Source organism: Oncorhynchus tshawytscha, linkage group LG03 (assembly GCF_018296145.1).
Source record: "Oncorhynchus tshawytscha isolate Ot180627B linkage group LG03, Otsh_v2.0, whole genome shotgun sequence".
Lineage (NCBI taxonomy): Eukaryota > Metazoa > Chordata > Actinopteri > Salmoniformes > Salmonidae > Oncorhynchus > Oncorhynchus tshawytscha.
Genome location: NC_056431.1, coordinates 57,969,751 through 57,992,187, shown reverse-complemented (window position 1 = coordinate 57,992,187; position 22,437 = coordinate 57,969,751). Strand labels below are relative to the sequence as shown.

Genomic DNA, 22,437 nt, shown 5'->3' with positions numbered 1-22,437 from the left:
TTGACTACTGTTCAGTCGTGTGGTCAGGTGCCACAAAAAAGGACTTAGGAAAATTGCAATTGGCTCACAACAGGGCAGCACGGCTGGCCCTTGGATGTACACAGAGAGCTAATATTAATAATATACATGTCAATCTCTCCTGGCTGAAAGTGGAGAAGATATTGACTTCATCACTACTTTTATTTATGAGAGGTTGTTGAATGCACCGAACTGTCTGTCTAAACTACTGGCACACAGCTCAGACACCCATTCATACCCCACAAGACATGCCACAAGAGGTCTCTTCACAGTCCCCAAGTCTAGAACAGACTATGGGAGGCACACAGTACTACATGTAACTCTGTTCCACATCAAGTAACTGAAGTAATCAGTAAAATCAGATTTAAAAACAGATAAAACACCTTCTGCAACAGCGGGGACTGTGAAGCAACACAGACACATGCATACACACACACACGATAACATGCGCACTATACATACATATGGATTTAGTACTGTAGATAGGTGGTAGGGGGGAGTAGGGGCCTGAGGGAACACAGTGTGTTGTGAAATCTGTGAATGTATTGTAATATTTTAAAAATTGTATAAACTACCATAATGCTGCTGGACCCCAGGAAGAGTAGATGCTGCTTTGGAAGCAGCTAATGGGGATCCATAATAAATACAAACCCCCTTCCCTTCCTCCATGAACATTTGAACTTGGCTGCCTGTGCCCTGGCCCTGTGCTTCTGGCTCTGTCTGTGGCTCTACCCCTGCCTCTAACTGTGATCCTGTTAGCTCCTCTCCCGGTCAGGGGTGCTTAATACACCGTGAGAACCTGTGTTTAGCTGTGGCTTTCCTGCTCTACCCTCAGCTATTTCCCCCCAGCCCAGGAACCTGGACTAGCGGCCTGCGGTACAGCAAAGGTTTGGGTGGTGTTGTGTTTGTGTGTGTGGTATTCCTCTGTGTTTTGCCATGTGAGCTGTTCTGGTCTCTGCCAGAGAGGAGTGGGGCGGACCGAGCCCTGAAGATGGAGAGAGAGAATTCTGTGTTAAATAGACCCCTAGTGTTATATTAGGGAGATTGGCAGGAGTGGACATGCATACAGACCTCAATAACCATTCTTATGAGTTTAACAACTCACCTGCAACCAGTAAGCCTCGTCCTAACCTTAACCCCAAAGAATATATATAAAGATGTTCTACTTGCTCATCAATTCTGACAATATCACCACTGACCTTTCTACCGTGGCCATATAGTGACCATCTGATTACTAGCCCTCCCCATAGAGCACAGTCTGAAGCAAGATGTGTGGGGTTAAAGGTCAGAACCTCGTCCCTAGTATGTCAGACTGTTAAGTCACAGTGAGAAGAGAAGGTTCCGGTAGTCTAGACTTCTCATGGCTATTTCAGTTTCAAAACAACCAGCGTGATTTCACTGGATTCAGGTTATTTTGAAGCCCACAAGTGGGCAGAGATTTTAAATTAGAATGGCCAAATACTGTATAATAAGAAAGTTTTGGTCTGTGATATTTGTAACCCCATCCCCAGGCTCAATTGCTACCACACATAGAGAGCCAGCTGGGTGGACTTGATAATATTGGTGACATGTGTTTTTGTGTGCAACATCTCCCTCAATTGCTAATTTTAGTAGTTTGTCCTTGATTTGATTGAGCAGTCTAGAAAATGTGTCATTTGAGGGTTTTTGCTAACAGGGTTATTTGCAGGTAAACAGTTGGGTAATAGATGTGTCCTCAGTTAATTTATTCATAGTCTGAATTAGAGAATGAATTACAATTGCCTTGTTGTATTGTCGGTCTCTCCCCTCCCTCCCACATCCTCTGTGGTAACAACTTCATCCCCAATCTGCCATCACACACACACTTGTGCAATAACACAACTTTTCAAAGAGCATAAAGAGGTAGACAGACTCCACAAAAGGTCTGTCTTCTGTCTCCTGGATTATTACATAGTAACCTGCTTAGCAACTAGGATATATACAGTGAAGTTCAACCTCCACTCCAACACACACACTCTCTGTCCACATCTCACATCACATTGGTCAGTGGTTTTATCAAAACTATACATTTTAAAAAGAACATTTGAGAAATTGTAGTCTAAGTAGGGATATTCCTGCTTATTAGACCGATTTGTAAACTGAACAAAAATAAACGCAACATGCAACAATTTCAAAGATTTTCCTGAGTTACAGTTCAAATAAGGAAATATGAAAATTGAAAAAAATTAATTGGGCCCTAATCTATGGATTTCACAAATGGGAATACAGATATGCATCTGTTTGCCAAAGAGACCTTTTAAAAAAGTAGGGGTGTGGATCAGAGAACCAGTCAGTATTTGGTGTGACCACCACTTGCCAAATGCAGCGCAACACATCTTCTTTGTATAGAGCTAGTTGATCAGGCTGTTTATCGTGGGCTGTGGAATGTTGTCCCACTCCTCTTCAATGGCTGTGCGAAGTTGCTGGATGTTGGCGGGAACTGGAATACCCTGTCGTACATGTTGATCCAGAGCATCCCAAACATGCTCAATGGGTGACATGTCTAGTGAGTATGCAGACCATGGAAGAACTGGGACATGTTCTGCTTCCAGGAATTGTGTACAGATCCTTACGACAATGGACCCCAGGATCTCGTTACGATATCTCTGTGCATTCAAATTGCCACCAATTTAAAATGCAATTGTGTTCGTTGTCCATAGCTTATGCCTGCCCATACTATAACCCCACCGCCACAATTTATTTAAATGTATTTTATTTAACCTTAACACTGTATCATATCTCCAGGGATGTGGTGTTTTGAAGTGACCACAGAGGAAGAAGAGGTTCAGAGGTTTTGGGAGGGAGATTGATGTCATGTACCGGGCACTCTGTTCACAATGTTGACATCAGCAAACCACTCACCCACACGACGCCATACACGCTACGCTGTCTGTCATCTGCCCGGTACAGTTGAAACCCGGGATTTAACCGTGAAGAACACACTTTCCCAGCGTGCCAGTGGCCATTGAAGTTGAGCATTTGGCTACTGAAGTCAGTTACGACACCGAACTGCAGTCAGGTCAAGACCATGGTGAGGACGATGAGCATGTAGATGAGCTTCCCTGAGACGGTTTGTGACTGTTTGTGCAGTAAATTCTTCGGTTGTGCAAACCCACAGTTATCAGCAGCTGTCTAGGTGGCTGGTGTCAGACGATCCCACAAGTGAAGAAGTCGGATGTGGAGGTCCTGGGCTGGCGTGGTTACACATGGTCTGCGGTTGTGAGACCCCTTGGACGTACTGCCAAATTCTTCAAACGACATTGAAGGTGGCTTATGGTAGAGAAATGAATATTAAATGCTCTGGCAACAGCTCTGGCGGACATTCCTGCAGTCAGCATGCCAATGGAATGCTCCCTCAACTTGAGACATCTGTGGCATTGTGTAGTGTAACAAAACTGCAAATTTTAGTGTCCTTTTATTGTCCCCAGCACAAGGTGCACCTGTAATGATCATGCTGTTTAATCAGCTTCTTGATATGCCACATCTGTCAGGTGGATGGATTATTTAGCAAAATGATAAATGCTAACTAACAGGGATGTAGACAAATTTGTGCACACAATTTGAGAGAAATAAGCTTTTTGTGCATATGGAACATTTCTGGGATCTTTTATGTCAGCTCATGAAACATAGGACCAACAATTTAAATGTTGTGTTTTACATTTTTGTTCAGTATAGATTTAGATTGTGGGCGGGTTTATGAGTGGGTGAGTTGGGGTGGTGAATGCAGAACATTATTAGAGCAGACAGTGGGTTGTGGATTGAAACACAGTCCCCTGGTAGAGATACAAACATGGCATCAGAATCACATTGTTTATGTTTACTAATGTTTCACTATTAATGCTGCTGGTAGGGTTTCCTACCTTGGGACAAAACGTTTCAAGAGAGCAGTATCACACCATGACTCCCATCAGGGTGTGTATGTGTGTGGAGAAAGTGAATATGTGTGTGTGTGTGTGTAGGGGAGGCAGCAGTCTACTGCCCTCTGAATGACCTCTGGTTGAGAAATCTGAATGTCTACAACACACACACACACACACACATTTGCCTGCAAAAAAAACAACACGAACACACACCAAGAGAAATGCATCTCAGCTGAAGAATGCTGCGGGTCTGAGGGCTACCCAGCCTCTAATTATTCTACTGATGTAGTTGTGTGTGTATGGTAAACATTATCTCTTCTGTGATTCGCCTGTCAACATGACATAAACACAGCCGGTCTCTGCTTCACCAGGACCACTGCATTACATCACTTCTTTCATCTGCCTCTTCATCTCTCCATTTTACAACTCCCTCATCCCTCTCTCCCCTGCCTGTGTGGATTGGTCACACTGTGCTTCGACTGTAACACTAACAATAGTGAACCCATAAGCTACAGTAACTACAGCAAACATTGATCTAAACTACTGCCTGTGTCACTATGTTTGGCCAATTGTCATAACCTGCCATAGTATATTACGACTGCTTATGGCAAGTGACAGAACACCTGCTGCTCTGTGTGAACTGTGTGAGAGAAACAAAGAGAGAGAAAACGGAGAGACAGAAAGATATGTGAGCGGCTGTTACTGACTGGAGGGATGTGAGGAGGCATGTTCTGTGTGTTTTGGATTTTTGTAGTTGACCTCCTTAGTGGCGTTCATCTTCAAACCACATGTCTCTGGTGAAACATGAATTCAGACATGTCTGCTGGCAGGCCAGTTCCAGCTCCACTACAGTAGAATCTGGGAGGTACAACACTGGGGCAGGATCAACAATGACATCAATCTCCTTCACCTAACCTCTCCTTCCTCTCTGTGGTCACTTCAAATACCACAACCCTGGAGATGTGATATGGCTGTGTGTGTGTGTGTGTGCAGGGAATGTGATAGTGGCCTGATGTCATGGAAAAAGGTGAGTTGTTGAGGGGTATCCATTTTAAAAACAAAAACACACATTTACCAAGCACGCATGGATGCACACACGCAAACACACACACGCTGAGTCAGGCTTGGCATCATTGGCGCATATTGTGTAGGTTGATCAGAGGAAAGGAACAGGCAGTTCGTTTTTCAGCGGATCTAAGTGAAACTGAATTATTATCCCTCCCCATCTGCTGTTTTCAGTCAACCTAGTCAAAACATGGGCTTCAGTCACTGGTAAAGGGCTTCAGTCACTGGTCAAGGGCTTCAGTCACTGGTCAAGGGAAAACACTAACAGGCCCACTTGACAGAGATATTTCCCCTTCTGCCAAGGTCTTCTTTCTCATCCGTTCATACGGTGATAAACACTTTCTTGTCATTCCCTCTTAACATGGTCAGCTGCTCCTCTAACCAGACCTCTTATTTCCCTCTTTTCTTTCATCTCTCTCCCCAGGTGTTGGTGGTTTCCATAGTAACCAGGGTCAGGTCGTGGTCGTCGTTGTGGCTGTGAGAGCCACTGCTTGTTTCCATCCGGAACTGCCCTGAACATAAACAACAGACATGTATGGTGCTTTCAAGACAACTGGGAACTCGGTAAAAAAACAAGGTCAAATCATGAAGTCAGTGATCTTCGGGCGGAAAGTCGGAGCTCTAGAAAGATGCCCGAGTTCCCAACTTGGAATTCCGAGTTGGACGACCGTTCAAAGCCATTATTCCCAGTCGGAGCTCATTTGTTCCCGACTTCCTAGTTGTCTTGAAAGCACTGAAGTCGGGGATTTGTGTCTTACCGGTTGTTTTGAACGCGACAACTCACACTCACCGTCGCACTCTCTGAACTCTGAAGACTTCCTGGTTACCACGACTACTATCTACTCTGTAGGCAACTCTAAAACAATGTTCTGTGGTCACTCCTGAAATCAGATAAAACATTTGAATTTGTAAGTGTTCTCACTGATAAACAATTACTAACACTGAGGGCATTGTTCACTTTATGTGTTGAAAGATGAGTGGTGACTCGGGGGTCGCTCATTAGGATGTTTCATCTCAGCTCCAACAGTCATTAAGTCAACATGATTAAAGGAGACTTATGTAAATATGTACGACATCATTTATCACACCATCAATAATCATTTTCATATAAACTTTTAGATGACCCTGTAAGAAGAAGAGAAGTTCTTAAAATGTGGCCCCAGCAAAACAGGGCTATGATGCTGTTACATAAGTGAAGTGGTCTGTTAACCATAAAACCTTCATAGATTTATTCAACCCAGAAAGGATATGATTTGCAGAAAATCCATCTAATGTGATCTGCCATGTTTTTGCCTCTGTATTGAACACAGGTCACCCACAAACTCCCCAGACTTTCTGAGTTCCCTAATTAACGAAACACCCACACTGAATTATCAAGACAAAAACTCCACCCACACAAGAAAAACAGAAGGCCTTTTCTTGACCAGAGCGAGGGTGAACAGAGGCCTGGTGTAGAATAGATTATGCTTCCATGGAAAGGAATATACAGTGCCTTGGGAAAGTATTCAGACACCTTGACCTTTTCCACTTTGTTATGTTACAGCCTTATTCTAAAATAGATTTTAAAAAACAATTTCGTCATCTACACACAATACCCCATAATGACAAAGCGAAAACAGGTTTTAATAAATGTTTGCTAGTTAATTTAAAAAAAACATACCTTATTTACATAAGTATTCAGACCCTTTGCTATGAGAATCGAAATTGAGCTCAGGTGCATCCTATTGATCATCTTTGAGATGTTTCTACAACTTGATTGCAGTCCACCAGTGGTAAATTCAGTTGATTGGACATGATTTGGAAAGGCACACATCTGTCTATATTAAGGTCCCACAGTTGACAGTGCATGTCAGAGAAAGAACCAAGCCATGAGGTTGAAGGAATTGCCCGTAGAGCTCCGAAACATGATTGTGTCGAGGCACAGATCTGGGGAAGGGTACCAAAAGAATTCTGCAACACTGAAGGTCTTCAAGAACACAGTGGCCTCCATCATTCTTAAATGGAACAAGTTTGGAACCACCAAGACTCTTCCTGGAGCTGGCCACCTGGCCAAACTGAGCAATCGGGGAGAAGGGCCTTGGTCAGGGAGGTGACCAAGAACCCGATGGTCACTATGACAGAGCTCCAGAGTTCATCTGTGGAGATGGGAGAACTGTCCAGAAGGACAACCATTTCTTCAGCACTCCACCAATCAGGCCTTTATGGTCGGGTACCAGCCGGAAGCCACTCCTCAGTAAAAGGCACATGACAGGCCACTTGGAGTTTGCCAAAAGGACTCTGACCAAGAGAAACCAGATTCTCTGGTCTGATGAAACCAAGATTGAACTCTTTGGTCTGAATATCAAAACGTAACATCTGCAGGAAACCAGGCACCATCCCTACGGTGAAGCACGGTGTTGGCAGAATCATGCTTTGGGGATGTTTTTCAGAGGCAGGGACTGGGAGACTAGTCAGGATCGAGGGAAAGATGAATGGAGGAAAGTACGGAGATCCTTGATGAAAACAATCAATCAATCAAATGTATTTATAAAGCCCTTTTTATATTAACAGATGTCAACGTGCTATACAGAAACTCAGCCTAAAACCCCAAACAGCAAGCAATGCAGATGTAGAAGCAGGGTGGCTAGGAAGAAACCTAGAGAGGAACCAGGCTCTGAGGGGGGGCTAGCCCTCTTCTGGCCGTGCTGGGTGGAGATAACAGTACATGGCAATTAAGGCCAGATTGTTCTCAAAAAAGTTCAAACGTTCATTGATGACCAGCAGGGTCAAATAATAATCACAGTCGTTGTAGAGGGTGCAACTGGTCAGCACCTCAGGAGTAAATGTCACTTGGCTTTTCATAGCCGAGCATTCAGAGGTCAAAACAGCAGGTGCAGTAGAGAGAGAAAGTTGAAAACAGCAGGTCTGGGACAGGTAGCACGTCCGGTGAACAGGTCAGGGTTCCATAGCCGCAGGCAGAACAGTTGAAACTGGAGAAACAGTACGACCAGGTGGACGGGGGACAGCAAGGAGTCATCAGGACAGGTAGTCCTGAGGCATGGTCCTAGGGCTCAGGTCCTCCGGGAGGGGAGGGAGAGAATTTGAAGGAGGATACTTAAATTCACACAGGACACCGGATAAGACAGGAGAATTACACCAGATATAACAAACTGACCCTAGCCCCCCGGCACATAGTCTATTACAGCATACAACTTGCTCCAGAGCACTCAGGACCTCAGACTGGGGCGAAGGTTCACCTTCCAACAGGACAATAAACCTAAGCACACAGCCAATACAAAGCAGGAGTGACTTCGGGACAAGTCTCTGAATGTCCTTAAGTGGCCCAACCAGAGCCCGGACTTGAACCCAACCAAACATCTCTGGAGAGACCTGAAAAAAGCTGTGCAGCGACACTCCCCACCCAACCTGACAGAGCTTGACAGGATCTGCAGAGAAGAATGTGAGAGAGTCCCCAAATACAGTTGTGCCAAGCTTGAAGCATCATACCCAAGAAGACTCAAGGCTGTAATCGCTGCCAAAGCTGTAATTTGAAAAGGATCTGAATATTTGTTTCAGTTTATTTATATATATATATAAAACGTTTTTGCTTTGTTATCAGGGGTATTGTGTGTAGATTAGATTTATGTTTAATCCATTTTAGAATAAGGCTGTAACGTAACAAAATGTGGAAAAAGTCAAAGGGTCTGAATACTTTCCGAATGCACTGTATCTGTCTATTTGTGGGAAAATCATCCTGATTAACTCTTTAGTCATATCCCATTTGACCTATTTGCTTATAGTCTTGTCTACACCTAGTGATCTGTTTTTTACATAAACATTTTAAAATATATTTTTTTCTTCTAACGGCAATCCAGACAAAATTAAATGAGCCTATTTATATAATGAATATGAATTCAGAGGGCAGAAATGATGAAATATTAAAGCATTAGACCTATCACTAGAAGCTTCAGTCATACAAAAGTTGTACTTAAATCTGAAGTGGTTCTCTAGCAGATTAGTAAGAACGTCTCACCACATGTTCAAGAATGGCCATTTCCCCTTTATTCAGATTACAACCTCTCACTCGGTTATTTGAATATGAAATAATCTCCAAAATATCGCTATTTTTAAAAATAGCCATATAAAGTTGATTGCAATTTCAGTTTAATCCACCAGAAAAGACAGAACAAATACTACAACAAATAGTGTGTTTAAACTCAAATGTACTAACTGATAAAAAATAAAAAAATTCAAATAAATAAAATAAGTATAATCTTTGTAAATGATATCATAAATAGGATTGGTGGAGTTGTCACACGTTGCTAACAAAAATATGGAAATTACTGCTCTACCCAAAATTACAACCAACTAATTGCAGCATTACCGCAAAAATGGAGGCAAGCTGAAGGGGGAAAATGTAAAGAACTTGTCTGTTGGCCCTGCATTAATGAACAAACTTGGTTAAAGAAAATTATGACAAATAAAAAAGTATACCAGTTAAATTTAAGGGAAAAAAAACAGCTACATTTTGCAAAATAGTTGGGAAGAGATTTTCGATGTACCGATTCCAGGGTTTATGAACTGATAAAAACGACTCCTGATACAAAACTTGTAATTTTTTGCAACCAATATGTTATATTGGGGATACAACCATCCCAGCTCTGCAAATTTAGCTGTGAAAGACACAATCATTAGATAACTTGTTTTGGTACTGTCCATATGTAGTTTGTTTTTGGTTATAGGTCCAGGAATGGCTTAAGAATTGCAACACTTACCTGGAGTTAATGCTGCAGATAGCAATACTGCGTGATTTGAAAAGTCAAAGTCAATCAATCAATAACAAACATTTTTGCTAAAAGTGTTATTTAATTTACAATCTGTAGAAACTATGAGAATAGAAAGGTTTTTTTTTGTAAAACATCACAGCTCAGTTAAAATATGACAAATAGAAATCCAATATGGATGGTGTTAAGAGAGAGATGGGAGGGGTTGAGTGGAGCTGAAGGGTGGGACTAATTAAAACATTTTTTAACCTATATTTAACTAGGCAAGTCAGTTAAGAACAAATCCTTATTTACAATGATGGCCTAGGAACACTGAGTTAATTGCCTTGTTCAGAGGCAGAACAGATTTTCACCTTATCAGCTTGGGGTTTCGATCTAGCAACCTTTCGGATACTGGCCCAACGCTCTAACGACTAGGCTAATAAGATAACTCATGTAAAATATATTGTGTCCATAAAATGTATATAGGTTCAGAACTTTTGTGAAACAGCAGTTAAAAATATGGCAAATAGAACTGGATGGTCTTCAGAAATACAGTGTGGCAAAAAAGTATTTAGTCAGCCACCAATTGTGCAAGTTCTCCCACTTAAAAAGATGAGGCCTATAATTTTCATCATAGGTACACTTCAACTATGACAGACAAAATGAGAAGAAAAAAAATCCAGAAATTCACATTGTAGGATTTTTAATGAATTCATTTGCAAATTATGGTGGAAAATAAGTATTTGGTCACCTAAAAACAAGCAAGATTTCTGGCTCTCACAGACCTGTAACTTCTTCTTTAAGAGGCTCCTCTGTCCTCCACTCGTTACCTGTATTAATGGCACCTGTTTGAACTTGTTATCAGTATAAAAGACCTGTCCACAACCTCAAACAGTCACACTCCAAACTCCACTATGGCCAAGACCAAAGAGCTGTCAAAGGACACCAGAAACAAAATTGTAGACCTGCACCAGGCTGGGAAGACTGAATCTGCAATAGGTAAGCAGCTTGGTTTGAAGATATCAACTGTGGGTGCAATTATTAGGAAATGGAAGACATACAAGACCACTGATAATCTCCCTCGATCTGGGGTTCCAAGCAAGATCTCACCCGTGGAGTCAAAGTGATCACAAGAACGGTGAGAAAAAAAATCACAGAACCACACGGGGGGACCTAGTGAATGACCTGCAGAGAGCTGGGACCAAAGTAACAAAGCCTACCATCAGCAAGAGCATTGAAGATGAAACGTGGCTGGGTCTTTCAACATGAAAATGATCCCAAACACACCGCCCGGGCAACGAAGGAGTGGCTTCGTAAGAAGCATTTCAAGGTCCTGGAGTGGCCTAGCCAGTCTCCAGATCTCAACCCCATAGAAAATCTTTGGAGGGAGTTGAAAGTCCGTGTTGCCCAGCAACAGCCCCAAACATCACTGCTCTAGAGGAGATCTGCATGGAGGAATGGGCCAAAATACCAGCAGTGTGTGAAAACCTTGTGTAGACTTACAGAAAACATTTGACCTCTGTCACTGCCAACAAAGGGTATATAAACAAAGTATTGAGATAAACTTTTGTTATTGACCAAATACTTATTTTCCACCATAATTTGCAAATAAATTTATTTTAAAAATCTACAATGTGATTTCCCTCATTTTGTCTGTCATTGTTGAAGTTTACCTATGATGAAAATTACAGGCCTCTCTCATATTTTTAAGTGGGAGAACTTGCACAATTGGTGGCTGACTAAATACTTTTTTTGCCCCACTGTAGATGGGAGGGGTTGAGGGATAGGAGTAAAAACAAAACTATTGTAAAATACATTGTGTCCGTAAAATGTATATAGTATGTATAAGTTGAAAGTAAAAGCCTAAGTGTTATTGTTCATTAGTTTACTCCAATTCGGGGAGGGGTAGTAGGGTTACTGGAAAAGAATAAAAGAAAATAGATTTAAAAATAGATGGATAGATGATGTAGCTGGAGTTCCCCTCACAGACACAAAGCCTTGAGCCTGTATGTAATGGATTCCATAGGCCTGACTTAAACCCCCCTCCTCCTCTCCAGTGGTCTCTCCCCACAACCTTGCCGTTTGTTGGTGTAGGGAGGGAAGTGATGACACTGGCCTGTTGAATCACAGCCGACCCAGGGGTGAATTCCAGACCTGCGCCCAGCCTGTCTGACGTCAGAGGCAGACCACACCAGTCACAGCCTGAGAGTCAGATGTAAATAATGTAAATAACAGAATACGCACCCGAGAGGGTGAGGCGCTGACTAGCAGAACTTTGTGGTTCCAATAAATCAGTTGGTTGCACATGTGCCGCTCAGGCCCCGAGGAGGAGACCGATGTCCATGATCAAATAAGAGCGCACACCCTATAACATGAGGTGCTGACAGACTATAATAAAGATCTGGAAGTCCTCATTGCAGCGCAAGTTTCATTCACTTGGTCCCACTTGAAAATCCAGGCTTCTCTGACTGGCAGAGATGTGCCTTTCTGTCACATTCCAAAGCTTGTGTATCACAGCGATAAGCCTGCAATTATCTTTCTCCCCCTCCTGTCAGAAAGACAGACAGACACTAGCTACCATTCATCTCAGGCCTGTGGGGCAGAACAGCACACTGACAGGCCCTCAGCATTGTGCTGTAACACTAATGCCTAATTACAGACATATGGATGGGAGGGAAACCATGTGTAATTACATACAGTACCAACAATGTCTGTCTGTGTGGCAGCATGGATGAATAAATACGTACGAAAAACACTTGTCAGGAACAGAAGAGTTTGGATTTGTTAAGTAATCTCACTGTTTCTTAGAATTACAAATCCGTTTTTGTGGTACAACCGTATAACGCAAGCAAAGTGACTGCTTGTTTGAATGGCAGTTCTGAGAAAAAGCACCCCCCCCCTATAAGTGACAACATTCTCTAGATCACACAAATCTGTATACTAGGTAGGTAATTAGGCTGAATCAGGATATCAGAGCACATGAAAAAGCTTTATTGTTACACACAGCTTAAACAATGACAAATAGTGCTTTGACGTCAAGCTTAGAATGTGTCAGCTTTTTAGCAATGTCACTAGAAGGGGTTTAGTAGTGGACTCACTGTTATAACTTACATAAATTAGCATTAAATACCTTATTTGACAAGATTTTACAAAGAAGCAGGAAAAATACAGGATCGAGTAAACACAGGTTGCCTTCTGCTGTGCAAGACAGGATGATAGTAACACTGCAGCACTGACAGTAACAAAACAGACCTATACACCTGATAGTACATCTGATACTGTGGAGTCATTTCTCTGCAGACGCACATTCAGCTTTAAATAACACCTAGCGGCAGGCAGGCGGCCAGACAGGTGGCCTGTGAAGGAAAACATAGGAATGTACAGGTACAATAAATACAGTGATTGATACAGGAAGGCCCGAACAGACAGGTGGCCAGACAGGCGGCCAGGCAGGCGGCCAGACAGGTGGCCAGACAGGTGGCCTGTGAAGGAAAACATAGGAATGTACAGGTACAATAAATACAGTGATTGATACAGGAAGGCCCGACAGATGAGCTGTCTATATGTTTACAATCCCCATCAGAGACTCTGGAAACTGTATTATAATGTGGCATAGTTGGCTAACTCTTACAGCTTCTATATACTCTCTCCTCCATACATTCCTCTTTGATTACATAGATTTTATCCTATTAATACCTACTTTTCCCCTATACATTTTGGGAATGTGTTTTTTATTACAACTTTTAAAGTACTTTTGATTAAGCATTCAGATACGTTAAGGTTATAAACAATTAAACATATCCTTCATATTTCACATGGATCAGCAACATTTGGCAGCTCAGAGAATCAGTGTTAATACATAAGGCATCAGCAGTGGCCTTCTATTGTACTGTATGCTGTCAGGGAGTTTGACAACGTGGAGTCTATACTGTATGCTGTCAGGGAGTTTGACAATGGGGAGTCTATACTGTATGCTGTCAGGGAGTTTGACAACGTGGAGTCTATACTGTATGCTGTCAGGGAGTTTGACAATGGGGAGTCTATACTGTATGCTGTCAGGGAGTTTGACAACGTGGAGTCTATACTGTATGCTGTCAGGGAGTTTGACAACGTGGAGTCTATACTGTATGCTGTCAGGGAGTTTGACAACGTGGAGTCTATACTGTATGCTGTCAGGGAGTTTGACAATGGGGAGTCTATACTGTATGCTGTCAGGGAGTTTGACAACGTGGAGTCTATACTGTATGCTGTCAGGGAGTTTGACAACGTGGAGTCTATACTGTATGCTGTCAGGGAGTTTGACAACGTGGAGTCTATACTGTATGCTGTCAGGGAGTTTGACAATGGGGAGTCTATACTGTATGCTGTCAGGGAGTTTGACAACGTGGAGTCTATACTGTATGCTGTCAGGGAGTTTGACAACGTGGAGTCTATACTGTATGCTGTCAGGGAGTTTGACAACGGGGACTCTATACTGTATGCTGTCAGGGAGTTTGACAACGGGGACTCTATACTGTATGCTGTCAGGGAGTTTGACAACGTGGAGTCTATAGTGTATGCTGTCAGGGAGTTTGACAACGTGGAGTCTATACTGTATGCTGTCAGGGAGTTTGACAACGTGGAGTCTATACTGTATGCTGTCAGGGAGTTTGACAATGGGGAGTCTATACTGTATGCTGTCAGGGAGTTTGACAACGTGGAGTCTATACTGTATGCTGTCAGGGAGTTTGACAACGTGGAGTCTATACTGTATGCTGTCAGGGAGTTTGACAACGTGGAGTCTATACTGTATGCTGTCAGGGAGTTTGACAATGGGGAGTCTATACTGTATGCTGTCAGGGAGTTTGACAACGTGGAGTCTATACTGTATGCTGTCAGGGAGTTTGACAACGTGGAGTCTATACTGTATGCTGTCAGGGAGTTTGACAACGGGGACTCTATACTGTATGCTGTCAGGGAGTTTGACAACGGGGACTCTATACTGTATGCTGTCAGGGAGTTTGACAACGTGGAGTCTATAGTGTATGCTGTCAGGGAGTTTGACAACGTGGAGTCTATACTGTATGCTGTCAGGGAGTTTGACAACGTGGAGTCTATACTGTATGCTGTCAGGGAGTTTGACAACGTGGAGTCTATACTGTATGCTGTCAGGGAGTTTGACAACGTGGAGTCTATACTGTATGCTGTCAGGGAGTTTGACAATGGGGAGTCTATACTGTATGCTGTCAGGGAGTTTGACAATGGGGAGTCTATACTGTATGCTGTCAGGGAGTTTGACAATGGGGAGTCTATACTGTATGCTGTCAGGGAGTTTGACAACGTGGAGTCTATACTGTATGCTGTCAGGGAGTTTGACAACGTGGAGTCTATACTGTATGCTGTCAGGGAGTTTGACAATGGGGAGTCTATACTGTATGCTGTCAGGGAGTTTGACAACGGGGAGTCTATACTGTATGCTGTCAGGGAGTTTGACAACGTGGAGTCTATAGTGTATGCTGTCAGGGAGTTTGACAACGTGGAGTCTATACTGTATGCTGTCAGGGAGTTTGACAACGTGGAGTCTATACTGTATGCTGTCAGGGAGTTTGACAACGTGGAGTCTATACTGTATGCTGTCAGGGAGTTTGACAACGTGGAGTCTATACTGTATGCTGTCAGGGAGTTTGACAACGTGGAGTCTATACTGTATGCTGTCAGGGAGTTTGACAACGGGGAGTCTATACTGTATGCTGTCAGGGAGTTTGACAACGTGGAGTCTATACTGTATGCTGTCAGGGAGTTTGACAACGTGGAGTCTATACTGTATGCTGTCAGGGAGTTTGACAATGGGGAGTCTATACTGTATGCTGTCAGGGAGTTTGACAATGGGGAGTCTATACTGTATGCTGTCAGGGAGTTTGACAATGGGGAGTCTATACTGTATGCTGTCAGGGAGTTTGACAACGTGGAGTCTATACTGTATGCTGTCAGGGAGTTTGACAACGTGGAGTCTATACTGTATGCTGTCAGGGAGTTTGACAATGGGGAGTCTATACTGTATGCTGTCAGGGAGTTTGACAACGGGGAGTCTATACTGTATGCTGTCAGGGAGTTTGACAACGTGGAGTCTATAGTGTATGCTGTCAGGGAGTTTGACAACGGGGAGTCTACACTGTATACTGTCAGGGAGTTTTAACTGGGGATATTGTACAGCTGAAGTGTCATTGGGGCTCGTTCAAGGACAGGCATGTCAATATAATAATATTCAAGTGATGAAGAGCATGAGGATCAGGCCATGCTGCTACTAGACACAGAATGACTCTGCTGATGATGTATCTATAGTACAGGGCAGAAATATAGAAATGAACCATTTCAGGAGTACGTACAGGCGGTTGTTACAGTGATGGCAGCAGCAGAACAGCCATGCAAACTCAACTGTTCAATGTGGGCATGCAGTCCATGGTATATTTAAGCAATAAGGGATAAGGGCTGTGGTATATGGCCAATATACCACGGCTAAGGGCTGTTCTTAAGCACAACGCAACGCAGAGTGCCTGGACACAGCCCTTAGCCGTGGTATTTTGGCCATAAACAACAAACCCCCGAGGTGCCTTATTACTATTATAAACTGGTTGACAACGTAATTAGAACAGTAAAAACAAATGCTTTGTCATACCCATGGTATACGGACTGTCAGCCAATCAACATTCAGGGCTTGAACAACCCAGTTGATAATACAGCGTAGAGATGCCACAGCATGGTCAATATCCCCATAATTTCACATTGTCTGAAATTCCCTTAATACAAATCATCATAACAGCATGTCACAACGCCAGAGATTCCTTTAGGGTCTGTGTGTGTGTTGGCTACTGTGGTTGACTGACTGTGTGTGACTAAGGTTAACCTTAACAGGATATGGGGCCACTCACTCAGAAGTGTCATCACGTTGTGGTATCATCTATAAGGAGGCAGAAGCCTGGGGCAACCAGAGTGGAAATGCCCATCCTCACCTCCCTAAAAGTGCATTCATAGCAGGAGTAGTGCAGGATGTGTGTGTTTGTGTTGGGGGTAAGAGAGGGAAGTTGCGGGGGTCAGATTCCCTAAGCTGTGTGTGTGCACTGAGCTATAAACCGATCAGTTGTGGTTGAGAGATGCAGACTGAGAACATGTCTTTAATTAGGACATGTACTGTGTGTGTCATAGGATGTTCCCAGCAGTGGACAAGGCCCTTCTAGATAACCAGTGCATCACATGGTTAAAGCATGCTATAGTAGGAAGTCTCTACTGTAGCTACTGGCAACATACAGCTAGCTGATAATCAAGGCTTCCTTCATATAATAGAGCAGTTTCTCATATTTCACTTCAAATCGTAAATCTTAGTAACATCCTTTAGAAATAAAATGTTTGATAAAAACAAATCTACTGCTAGGTTCATTGTGTGTTTTACACTTAGAACATAGTAGATATTATATCATGTAATGTGATCCATTATATTGAAACCACTCATATGTTGTAAACAATTATCTTCTCAAAGGACATGTGATCTTAAACTCAGTTATACTCATCGTGAAGGGGGTGCAAATCAACATGCACTTGTATTCATGTGAGTGTATTCATGTGAGTGTATTCATGTGTGTGTATTCATGTGAGTGTATTCATGTGAGTGTATTCATGTGTGTGTATTCATGTGAGTGTATTCATGTGAGTGTATTCATGTGTGTGTATTCGTGTGAGTGTATTCGTGTGTGTGTATTCATGTGTGTGTATTCATGTGAGTGTATTCATGTGAGTGTATTCGTGTGAGTGTATTCGTGTGAGTGTATTCGTGTGAGTGTATTCGTGTGAGTGTATTCGTGTGAGTGTATTCATGCGAGTGTATTCATGTGTGTGTCGTTGGTCCCTAATCATGTGGAAACACCACCACAGAGGAGAGCTAAGGCGATGACATCATCTGGCCTGCAGCTATGGGGATTCCCTAACAGAAAACACATTAATCTCTTTCTCCCTCCTCTCCCTTTCACTGACATTTCTCTACCCCGAGCTCTCGATCTAACACAGTTCAGGTCCCCCCCTCTGTCTCCATACGTCTGTCATGTTCCCCTTTCTCTGTGTAACAGAAGTTAAGGTTACTCTCTCGCTCTCCCCCTGTAACAAAGGTTACTCTCTCGCTCTCCCCCTGTAACAAAGGTAAAGGTTACTCTCTCGCTCTCCCCCTGTAACAAAGGTTACTCTCTCGCCTCCCCCTGTAACAAAGGTTAAGGTTACCCCCTCTGCTCTCCCCTGTAACAAAGGTTATGTTACTCTCTCTCTCCCCTGTAACAAAGGTTAAGGTTACTCTCTCGCTCTCCCCTGTAACAAAGGTTACTCTCTCGCTCTCCCCTGTAACAAAGGTTAAGGTTACTCTCTCGCTCTCCCCTGTAACAAAGGTTAAGGTTACTCTCTCGCTCTCCCCCTGTAACAAAGGTTACTCTCTCGCCTCCCCTGTAACAAAGGTTAAGGTTACTCTCTCGCTCTCCCCTGTAACAAAGGTTACTCTCTCGCTCTCCCCCTGTAACAAAGGTTAAGGTTACTCTCTCGCTCTCCCCCTGTAACAAAGGTTAAGGTTACTCTCTCGCTCTCCCCCTGTAACAAAGGTTAAGGTTACTCTCTCGCTCTCCCCCTGTAACAAAGGTTAAGGTTACTCTCTCGCTCTCCCCCTGTAACAGAGGTTAAGGTTACTCTCTCGCTCTCCCCTGTAACAAAGGTTAAGGTTACTCTCTCGCTCTCCCCTGTAACAGGTTACTGTCTGTAACAAAGGTTAAAGTTACTCTCTCGCCCTCCCCTGTAACAGAAGGTTACTGTCTGTAACAGAAGTTAAAGTTACTCTCTCGCTCTCCCCTGTAACAGAAGGTTACTGTCTGTAACAGAAGTTAAAGTTACTCTCTCGCTCTCCCCCTGTAACAGAAGGTTACTGTCTGTAACAAAGGTTAAAGTTACTCTCTCGCCCTCCCCTGTAACAGAAGGTTACTGTCTGTAACAGAGGTTAAAGTTACTCTCTCGCTCTCCCCTGTAATAGAAGGTTACTGTCTGTAACAGAAGTTAAAGTTACTCTCTCGCTCTCCCCCTGTAACAGAAGGTTACTGTCTGTAACAGAGGTTAAAGTTACTCTGTAGTACCAGGGTAGGAACGCTTTAACAAAGCCAGTCGTCAACGACAGCACACTAGTCAACCTGTGATATACAGACCAATATTAAAGGGATACTTTGGCATTTTGGCAATGAAGAGTCAAATAAACCAATGGATACCAGATATGCCTCTGCGTGCAGTTTGAAAGATGCTAACTAGTGTTAGTGCAATGAGTGGATGTCTATGGGTAACTGCTGGCATGCTAGTAGATACCATAGACTCCCAGTCATTGCGCCAACGCTATCCGGGTGTTCATCTGACGGAGGGAATAGAAAATCCAGAAGAATCCCTTTAAAAACAACCACAACAAAACCAGAGAAGAGAGAAGAAAATACACAATTGCTTTCAGTTACGGTATGCAATATGCCCACACACGCACACAATAATAAGAATTGCTGTTTTTAATAGCGCCCTCCGGGTAACGATGGGGGTACAGCCCTATAAGGGACAGGATCCACGGTACGAGGAGGCTAGATTGGGGGTTTGAGGTTTGGCAGGTACGCTGCACATCACTGAGAAGTGATGGGAATCTTCATAGGGTTTAGTTTAACAGGTAGTGCTCACTATGTAGCAGGCTTCACAGATATACTGTACAGTAAGTAGTGTTGGGGAGAGGTAAGGAGGGAGGGGAGGTAGGAGAGGTGCAGTGAGCCTAAGTGTGCTCCAGGAGCCACTGGAAGAGGGGAGTGTGGTGGGATGCTCTCCCCGCCTCTCTGGGTTCAGACTGGGGTGGGATGTGTGTTTGGGTCTCCTCACAGTAATGCAGCAGGGCTTGGAGCAGCTCTCCCACCTTCCACTCCCTCTCCTTCAGCCTCTGGACCACCGCAGGCAGCTGGAAGGGCAGACAGAACACAGCTCAGCAAGCAGTAACTAATACACCGCAGTAAAGACTGAGGTACCACTGTGTGTGTAATCCTTTGGTCGTGGGTTAAGGTTACTCACCTGCTGCAGCTCCCTGCTGCCACTAGGACTCAGCTGAACCATGGGCAAGTCAGCCATGGAGGCCGCCGCCCACTGCAGCATGCTCCTGAGCTGGGGGTCAAAGGTCATGTGCTGTGGGTCAGGAGTCATCTCCCTGAGCTCAGAATTCACCACCAGGAGGTGCCTGTAAGCCTGAGCCTGGCCCACACGCACTGAACCTGAAGGGGGAGAGAAGAGATATCAGCTTCCTCCCACTCCTGTCTCTGTCTGACAGTCGTCCTGTCTCTGTCTGACAGTCGTCCTGTCTCTGTCTGACAGTCGTCCTGTCTCTGTCTGACAGTCGTCCTGTCTCTGTCTGACAGTCGTCCTGTCTCTGTCTGACAGTCGTCCTGTCTCTGTCTGACAGTCGTCCTGTCTCTGTCTGACAGTCGTCCTGTCTCTGTCTGACAGTCGTGTTTCCTCTCCTCTGGTGGTGGGCCAAGCCTGTTTCCCACACTCCCTCCCCCACTTAGCTGGCTGGGCCCGGGTCTGACACAACCTGGAGCCTTAACCCCTCAGTCCACTGGGGAATCTGGTCTGAGAGACCTCAGGCAGAGACCTCAGGCAGAGACCTCAGGCAGAGACCTCAGGCAGAGACCTCAGGCAGAGACCTCAGGCAGAATAGATGAATGGGTGGCAGTTTGGCTGAATGTGTGGGGGGTGGGTGAATTCCCCTCCTAGCAGCACAGACACACACACACAGGGCCAAGTCTCCTAGTCTAACCACTCTTAATCTATAGCAGGGAACTACGTATTACCACACAGGACTTAGAAGGACAGGGCTATGTCTTCATGATGCTCAGGTGCATGCTGAGGTGGTACTGTTTGTAGTGTGGCTGTGCAACATGGTACGGTATGTACTGTTTGTAGCTGATAGGAACCAAGTTACTATCAAAAGCTTAATGTAGAAATTACTAGGATAATATAAAGCAGCATATTTGCCATCGATATCCGGTGCAGTTAATGATAGAAGTAACTATGTCATACCGCATGATTCATCCTTGGTCTCGAGCTCCTTGTCCTCAGTGCCTTCGCTGTGGAGTGAGAAATATTACACTAGTAAGAGAACTGACCAGCACAGGACCATTGTAGACACAGAGAAAAGAGAGAGAGAGAGCGCAAATAGAGGAAGAAGAGAGAGAGCGCATATAGAGGAAGAAGAGAGAGAGAGAGCGCAAATAGAGGAAGAAGAGAGAGAGCGCAAATAGAGGAAGAAGAGAGAGAGAGAGAAATAGAGGAAGAAGAGAGAGAGAGAGCGCAAATAGAGGAAGAAGAGAGAGAGAGAGAGAACGCAAATAGAGGAAGAAGAGAGAGAGAGAGAGAGAGCGCAAATAGAGGAAGAAGAGAGAGAGAGCGCAATAGAGGAAGAAGAGAGCGCAATAGAGGAAGAAGAGAGAGAGCGCAATAGAGGAAGAAGAGAGAGAGAGAGCGCAAATAGAGGAAGAAGAGAGAGAGAGAGAGAGCAAATAGAGGAAGAAGAGAGAGAGAGAGAGAGCGCAAATAGAGGAAGAAGAGAGAGAGAGAGATATAGCGCAAATAGAGGAAGAAGAAGAGAGAGAGCGCAGAGGAAGAAATAGAGGAAGAAAGAAGAGAGAGAGAGAGCAAATAGAGGAAGAAGAGAGAGAGAGAGAGCATATAGAGGAAGAAGAGAGAGAGAGAGCGCAAATAGAGGAAGAAGAGAGAGAGAGAGAGCGCATATAGAGAAGAAGAAGAGAGAGAGAGAGAGAGAGGAAGAAGAGGAAGAAGAGAGAGAGAGAGCGCAAATAGAGGAAGAAGAGAGAGAGAGAAATAGAGGAAGAAGAGAGAGGAGAGAGAGAGAGAGAAAATAGAGGAAGAAGAGAGAGAGAGAGCAAAAGAGGAGAGGAAGAGAGAGAGAGAAGAAGAGAGAGAGCGCAAATAGAGGAAGAAGAGAGAGAGAGCGAAATAGAGAAGAAGAGAGAGAGAGAGCGCATATAGAGGAAGAAGAGAGAGAGAGAGCGCAAATAGAGGAAGAAGAGAGAGAGAGAGCGCAAATAGAGGAAGAAGAGAGAGAGAGAGAGAGAGAGCGCATATAGAGGAAGAAGAGAGAGAGAGAGAGCAAATAGAGGAAGAAGAGAGAGAGAGAGAGCGCAAATAGAGGAAGAAGAGAGAGAGAGAGCGCAAATAGAGGAAGAAGAGAGAGAGAGAGAGCGCAAATAGAGGAAGAAGAGAGAGAGAGAGCGCAAATAGAGGAAGAAGAGAGAGAGAGAGAAATAGAGGAAGAAGAGAGAGAGAGAGCGAAGAAAGAAGAGAGAGAGAGAGCGCAAATAGAGGAAGAAGAGAGAGAGAGAGCGCAAATAGAGGAAGAAGAGAGAGAGAGAGCGCAAATAGAGGAAGAAGAGAGAGAGAGAGCGCAAATAGAGGAAGAAGAGAGAGAGAGAGCGCAAATAGAGGAAGAAGAGAGAGAGAGAGCAAATAGAGGAAGAAGAGAGAGAGAGAGCGCAAATAGAGGAAGAAGAGAGAGAGAGAGCGCAAATAGAGGAAGAAGAGAGAGAGAGAGCGCAAATAGAGGAAGAAGAGAGAGAGAGAAATAGAGAAGAAGAGAGAGAGCAATAGAGGAAGAAGAGAGAGAGAGAGCGCAAATAGAGGAAGAAGAGAGAGAGCGAGAG

At 44.0% G+C, this 22,437-nt stretch overlaps 1 protein-coding gene and 1 long non-coding RNA gene across 5 annotated transcripts in view; one reads left to right on the top strand and one right to left on the bottom strand.

The window, feature by feature from the left end:
* Positions 1-12,792: 12,792 nt before the first annotated feature.
* LOC121846201 lies at positions 12,793-13,253 on the top strand. Its single transcript, XR_006083115.1, has 2 exons — positions 12,793-13,057; positions 13,172-13,253. It is a non-coding gene; the product is annotated as an uncharacterized LOC121846201 (long non-coding RNA).
* Positions 13,254-18,542: 5,289 nt separating this feature from the next.
* Positions 18,543-22,437, bottom strand: part of akap11 (A kinase (PRKA) anchor protein 11) — a 33,749-nt gene continuing 29,854 nt past the window's right edge. For 3 of the 4 annotated variants that reach the window (XM_024408283.2, XM_024408288.2, XM_042319734.1), the window contains 3 exons: positions 20,798-20,844; positions 19,793-19,989; positions 18,543-19,682 (listed from right to left, as the gene is read on the bottom strand). In XM_024408283.2, coding sequence (XP_024264051.1) covers positions 19,503-19,682; positions 19,793-19,989; positions 20,798-20,844 — 424 coding nt within the window. In that variant the 3' untranslated portion in view covers positions 18,543-19,502. Of the gene's footprint in view, positions 19,683-19,792; positions 19,990-20,797; positions 20,845-22,437 lie in introns of those variants that run through there. The other variant, XM_024408294.2, reaches the window with a different exon arrangement.